The following is a 6,819-nucleotide window of genomic DNA, read 5'->3' as shown; positions in this document are numbered from 1 at the left end:
CGGCCACTGCACTCCAGTCTGGGCAACAGAGTGAGACTCCAATTCAAAAAAATTAAAAATAAAAGAAAGTTCAAAGTATATAAACTTACTTGACTTTGCAGCTCTTTTTGAATAGTATCCAAGAACAGTCATGGTTTCTGAAGCAGCCACAGGTCTAAACTTGACCTAAAGGCCTATGTGAGGCACTCAAAGCCTCTCTGGATTCTAAGGCTGAGTACAGATCAGGGCAAAGATATTAAGTGGACACAGGAGGAAACGTTTGGGGTCATGGAGGAAGGAAACAAGGTCTTTTCCACATGTGATGTTCTCTTTGGCCTCTCTTCCTTCGACAGGCTAAGGGAGCCCACACAGGCTCTGCTCTCATGCGGGGCAGGAGCTGGTGATCTCCTTCCCTTGGGCTGCCCTATGGCTGTGAATGTAAAGGGCTGGACCTCCATGGTACTCAGACCTGAGGCAGTCAGGCATACAGCCTTGGTACCTGGCGATAGCCCTCAGGTTCTTGTTTACCTTCCCCTTCTGGATGGCTTGCTCTTCCCTGGCCACCAGTGTCCCATGGTAAGAGTGGTAGATACTGAGGGGAAATGCAGGTGCAGGCTTCTGAAGAAAAGGAAAGTAAGCCCTCTGCCTGATTGGTTTTAGGCCCTGGACCACCTCTAGCCCTGACAGAGGTGATTTTCCAAGTAGTTCCGCTGCATTTATGGTCAAAATCTCACTTTTACAGTAAAAATTGCTTTATTTTGTCCTCTGTACAAGTGATTTTTTTTTCTCACAGGAGGCTGGTGTTCATAGATGATAGAATCTGAAAGTTGGGGAGTCTGGTTTGGGACACTGTGCATTGGCCAGCATTTCTCTCTCAATTGCTTCCCATGTATCTTACCCTTTCTTGGTAACCTCACTGATGATGTTTCACTTTAATACACTCTGCTTTGAGTAGTAATGGTCTCAAAGTTGGGTTGAAGGTCAATATTAACCTATTTGAAGTAAGAAAATAGAAGCCAAGTTAGAAATATTTTCTTAGTGGCAATACCAACATGCTCTCCTTTCCCCAACAGTCTGAAGATAACTGGGACTCTGACAAAAAAATTAAAATTAGACTACTCTTTCTATTAGATTTTGAACCTATTCTGCTCTTGATTTTCTTGAAGTAGCAAGAGGTAAAAATTTAGCATGAGAGTCTATCTTTCAGATAAATTAATTCACTTGTGAGAGAATTGTCATCACTCCACACAACTGCAGTTGCCCACATCAACCAGATGACCCGTGTTAGCTTTGCCATGGCTCCTCCCTTTTTCTCTTCCATTTAATTTCTCTGAATACTGCTTAGTTAGCTTTTACATTCCTTTAGAGGAGCAGCTTTTTCTTTAAATTGCCATCTTCCCAATAAACAATCAGATAAGATTTATTGTTTCTTTAACTTTTACCTTTCCACTCAAATGCATCAAAATATCCCAAATTTATCAGTCTTGGGTTATAATGCCTTGGTGGTTCTAACTTGAATTTTCTTTTTAATTTTGAACACTCAGGACATCATCTTCTTTTACTGTGCAAGAAAGAAGTGTCCCTGTCACATACAGGAAAAAAGATGTTATTTTGGGTATTAGCCCTCCTAATCCTCTGTGGTTTTCTGTGGAATTATAAGGGACAACTAAAGATTACAGACGTCACTGATAAGTACATTTTTATCACTGGATGTGACACAGGCTTTGGAAACTTGGCAGCCAGAACTTTTGATAAAAAAGGATTTCATGTAATTGCTGCCTGTCTGACTGAATCAGGATCAACAGCTTTAAAGGCAGAAACCTCAGAGAGGCTTCACACTGTGCTTCTGAATGTAACCGACCCAGAGAACGTCAAGAGGACGGCCCAGTGGGTGAAGAACCAAGTTGGGGAAAAAGGTGAGAGACATGGAGTGGGGAGGATGTGAAGGAGGGAGGGAAGTAACTGAAGCCGAATAAAGTGTGCTCAGATTTTCAATGGTCTTTCAAGAAAATGTTTCATAAATACCAGCTGTGTACTTCTCCAGTCTTAGGATAACTTTTGAGTTCCAAGTTGCAGGCTCCCCGTATACATGGGAAACACAGCCCAAGTGACACTTGGTGGTAAGTCCCATTGGGGAATTTGGAGCTGAGATGAGATTATTGACTTCCAGGATCTTCTCCAATGAAGCGCTACTCCAGCCACATACACAGCAAAGGAAACCGGAGCTGAAACTTACAGAAGAACTTGGGAAAGATTCCCAAATTTCTGTCTGAATACTTGGGACCCACTTCTCACTACCAAATGGTTCTAGAATTCCCACATTTTCAATGGGCAAGGTAGAAAACGTCCTAAGAATTTGAGTGTGTCTTAATTGGTTGTGGTAGAGTAGCAAGCTGTTAGATGCTCATTCTGCAGTAGATTCTGCTAGGATGACTGCATTCTGAACTAGAAGATTTTCTTTTTCTTTTTCTTTTTTTTTTTTTTGAGTTGGAATCTCACTCTGTCACCCAGACTGGAGTGCAGTGGCCGCTCTCGGCCACCGCAGCCTCGACCTGCTGGGCTCCGGCAATCCTTCCGCCTCAGCCTTCCGAGTAGCCGGAATTACAGGCACGCTCTACCACGCCCGGCTAATTTTTTTGTTTTATTGTAGAGATGAGGTCTCGCCTGCCCAGGCGGGTCTCGAACCCGCGGACTCAGGCAATCCACTCACCTTAGTCTCCCAAAGCGCAGAATTACAGCCTGAGCCACTGAGCCCGGCACTAGAAGATTTTCACTGACTTTGAATGAAGCTTGAAATTTTCTCATAGATCGAGATATTGGGGGTCCACAACAGAAAATACAAAAAGTATGTGGTTTTTCTCTAACACATCTTCATCATGTATTAGAGATTCTGAAGCTCAAAAGCGATGATTTGATAAGGCTCCAGACAATTTTTAACGCTTCGATTCCAACATTTTTAACAATATTAAGTATTTCTCATCCTAAAACAAGGCAAGTGAATGATTCAATGCTTTACCAAAAATAAACATGAAGTAGATTGATATAACACTTTGTCCATGTAGAATGTTTCATAAATATTCTCTGGCCTTGGCATCTAGCAAGGTAGGAGACATAGATCAATTTACTCTACATCTGAGTTTAAAAACCCAGAAAGACTCACTCAGAAAGTATCAGTATTTGACATTTGGAACCAGAAATAGAGTAACAGTGAGAACTTTATTTAAATTCAGCCTCCCACTCTCTCTTCCACTTCCCCAAACTATGAAGTATTTCAGAATAGGAATATGACTACAAGGAGGAAATGGCACCTTTGTATAAAGCAGGGGCTGTATTTTCATCAAGATGCCAAATAAGTGCCACCTTTTACCACACCTCCTTTTGTTCCTCTCTGTTCTAGGTCTCTGGGGTCTGATTAATAACGCTGGTATTCTCGGTGTGCTGGCTCCCACCGACTGGCTGACAGTGGAGGACTACAGAGAACCTATTGAAGTTAACCTGTTTGGACTCATCAGTGTGACATTAAATATGCTTCCCTTGGTCAAAAAAGCTCGAGGGAGGGTTATCAATGTCTCCAGCATTGGGGGTCGACTTGCATTGGTTGGAGGGGGCTATACTCCATCCAAATATGCAGTAGAAGGCTTCAATGACAGCTTAAGGTAAATTAATTGATTTATTATGAAGTAATGCCTGCCAACATTTATTGAAAACTTCTTATAAAACAGATACTCTATTTAGTACATTATACTATTCCCATTTTATAGATGATACCACTGAAACTAAAAAAGACTAGGTAATTTGCACAAGGTAACCCATCTGGCAAGTGGTAGAACTGAGATATGAACCCCACATCTATCCAACTCCTTTTTCTTTTTTGCATTAATGCATGATGCTGATGATGTTGGTAAATTTATATTCAACCAATATCATCATCAGTTTGTCAAATAGTCAGGGAATCATATAGAGAGGCTAAATCAGTGTAGGCCTCTCCACTGGTGCTATTGTCAGTTGCAGACACAACAGTACCATCTTATTTAAACCTTCAGCAGAAAATTATCAGTTCTTAGGTTTTATACCTGCATTCAGTAGGGGAGACAGGGGGAGTACGCTTAATACATCTTACCTGAAACCAGAACTTATCACTACCAGTTCAAAGCCCCTAAGTTGTAAGTTATTCTTTCAATCAAGGTTCCGGCAAGAAAGTGGTGGCACGTTAAAATTGAGTAAATAAGCCAGGCACGGTGGCTCAAACCTATAATCCCAGCACTTTGGGAGGCAGAGGTGAGAGGATTGCCTGTGCTCAGGGGTTTGAGACCAGCCTGGGCAACTTGGCAAGACCTCATCTCTATAATAAATAAAAAAAATTAGCCAGGCAGGGTGGTACATGCCTGTAGTTCCAGCTCCTTGGAAGGCTGAAGCGGAAGGATTGCCTGAGTCCAGCAGGTCGAGATTTCAGTGGCCGTGAGTGTGCCACTATACTCCAGTCTGAGTGACAGAGTGAGACTCCAACTCAAAAAAAAATAAATTGGATAAATAGAATAGAGTTTGTTTAAAGGTCTATTAACAAACATGTGGGAGATGTCCTAAGAACTTCCAAAGGATGGTGTAGAATCTAGAAACTAAAGACAATAGGGGCATTTCTATTCATAAGACCAAAGGGACAAGAAGACAGGGCAGTTTTCAGAGCCTAGAAGAATCATAGGCTGTCATCTTCAGTGGAGAAATGAAATAACCAGTGTTGACACCACGGAAGGATTATTAGCCCAACCTCTTCTCTCTCCTCCTGATCTCCCACCGGCACTTCCAATCAACAGTATTCAGAATATTGTTGTGGTGCAGGCAAAAGGGTGGAGAAAGGAACTAGATAAGCAAATGGAAAGTATCCAGCTGAGTGATGCTGCCATAGACAAGAGAGAAGAGAGTTAGATACAGTCTTTCCTTTTTATTCATTCATTTATTTATTCAACTAGTATTTGTTGAAAGCATATGTTTAGAGTCTATGACCTACACCACGGATCTAGGTTTAGCCTACTAACAAAAGATTAGATTATTCCACCAAGGTTAATAAAGATAGAACAAGCTCCATTTTGCCTTGGTTGCCAAATTTGATTCTCCTGGGAAATAAACACAATAATATTAGAACAATGTTTCCAAAACATTAATGTGAATTTGAATCACCTGGGGATCTTATTAAGATGCAGATTTTGATTGAGTGGGTCTGGAGTGGGGCCTAAGATGCTTCATTTTTTTTTCCCCCTCTTTTAATTTTTATTTTAAAATTGTGGGGTACAATTCAGGTTTAGGTATATAAATATTCATTTGCAGGTGATGAGGTGTGCCCCCCACTTCCCCAGGCAGTTATCGACTACTGTCAATCCCACCTCTCCCCCACCCGCAGTTTGCCGCTACTTTCAATCCTTTTCTTATAGTAATATGGTAGTTGTTCAAGGACCACTTATGAGTGAGAACATATGATACTCAGCTCTCTGTTTCTGTGAGAGCTCACTCAGTATTATAAATTCTAATTCCGGGTTCGAGACCCGCCTGGGCAGCGAGACCTCATCTCTACAATAAATCAAAAAATCAGCCGGGCGTGGTAGCACATGCCTGTAATTCCGGCTACTCGGAAGGCTGAGGCAGAAGGATCGCCGGAGCCCAGCAGGTCGAGGCTGCGGTGGCCGGGAGCGGCCACTGCACTCCAGTCTGGGCGATGGAGTGAGACTCCAACTCAAAAAAAAAAATAAAAATAAAAATAAAAATAAATAAATAAATTCTAATTCCATCCAGGTTGCTGCGAAGTTCATGATTTTGTTCTTCTTTATGGCTGCATAATCTTCCGTTATGTATATGTACCACTTTTTAAAAAAATCCAGTCCTCTTTCGAAGGACAGCACGGTTGGTTCCATGTTCTTGCTATTGTGAGCAATGCTGCGATAAACATACGTGTGCAGGTATCTTTTTCATAGAGTGACCTGAGTTCTTCCAGGTATATTCCCAGTAGGGGGATTGTGGGATCATATGGAAGGTCGATTTTTAGAACTTTTAGGAATCGCCACACTGATTTCCACAGAAGCTGTACTAGTTTACACTCCCACCAACAGTGTGGAAGTGTTCCCTTTTCAGCACCTCCTCTCCAGCATCTGTTATTTTTTGAGTTATTGATGATGACCATTCTGACTGGAGTTAAGTGGTATCTCAGTGTAGTTTTAATTTGCATCTCCTTGATGACTAGTGAGTCTGAACATTTTTTCATGTATCTGTTGGCTGCTCGTATGTCTTCTTTTGACAAGTGTGTATTCATATCTTTTGCCCACTTTGTAAGGGGACTGTTTGTTTTCTTCTTTTCAGCACATTTGAATTCCTTGTAGGTCCTTGATATTAGGCCTTTGTCTGTTTTTTTCTTTTCAGCACGTTTGAGTTCCTTGTAGATCCTTGATGTTAGGCTTTTGTCAGACATGGAGTTGGCAAATATTTTTTCTCAGTCTGTGGACTATCTCCCTGCTCTCTTGATGGTTTCTTTGACTTTGCAGAAGCTTGTCAGTTTAATGAGGTCCCACTTGTCTATCTTATCTCTTATGGTCTGGGCACTTAGGGTTTTGATCAGGAATTGTTTGCCAGTTCCAATTTTCTTAGGAGTGTCTCCTGCATTTTCTAAGGTTCTTACTGTTTGAGGTTTTACATTTGGTCTGTGGTCCATTTAGAGTTAATTTTTGTGTATGAAGGTAGGTAAGTGTCCTGTTTCAGTCTTCTGCATGTGGTCAGCCAGTTTTCCCAGCACCATTTACTGAATAGGTTCTCCTCTCCCCAGTAGTGGGTGATGGAGGCTTTGTCAAAGATGAGTTG

The 6,819-nt window shown here is 41.6% G+C and overlaps 1 protein-coding gene across 2 annotated transcripts in view; it reads left to right on the top strand.

Moving 5' to 3' along the window:
- Positions 1 to 6,819, top strand: part of DHRS9 (dehydrogenase/reductase 9) — a 28,291-nt gene that overhangs the window by 12,311 nt on the left and 9,161 nt on the right. The window contains exons 1-3 of one of the 2 annotated variants that reach the window (XM_008072843.1): positions 1,109 to 1,154; positions 1,524 to 1,895; positions 3,377 to 3,635. In XM_008072843.1, the coding sequence (XP_008071034.1) occupies positions 1,583 to 1,895; positions 3,377 to 3,635 (572 nt within the window). In that variant the 5' untranslated portion in view covers positions 1,109 to 1,154; positions 1,524 to 1,582. Of the gene's footprint in view, positions 1 to 1,108; positions 1,155 to 1,523; positions 1,896 to 3,376; positions 3,636 to 6,819 lie in introns of those variants that run through there. The other variant, XM_008072842.1, reaches the window with a different exon arrangement.

Source organism: Carlito syrichta, unplaced genomic scaffold, assembly GCF_000164805.1.
Source record: "Carlito syrichta isolate Samal-C Ts95f unplaced genomic scaffold, Tarsius_syrichta-2.0.1 Scaffold315469, whole genome shotgun sequence".
In the NCBI taxonomy this organism is placed as follows: Eukaryota; Metazoa; Chordata; class Mammalia; order Primates; family Tarsiidae; genus Carlito; species Carlito syrichta.
Note: the sequence above shows the minus strand (reverse complement) of the source record. Positions and strands in the feature narration are given on the sequence as shown.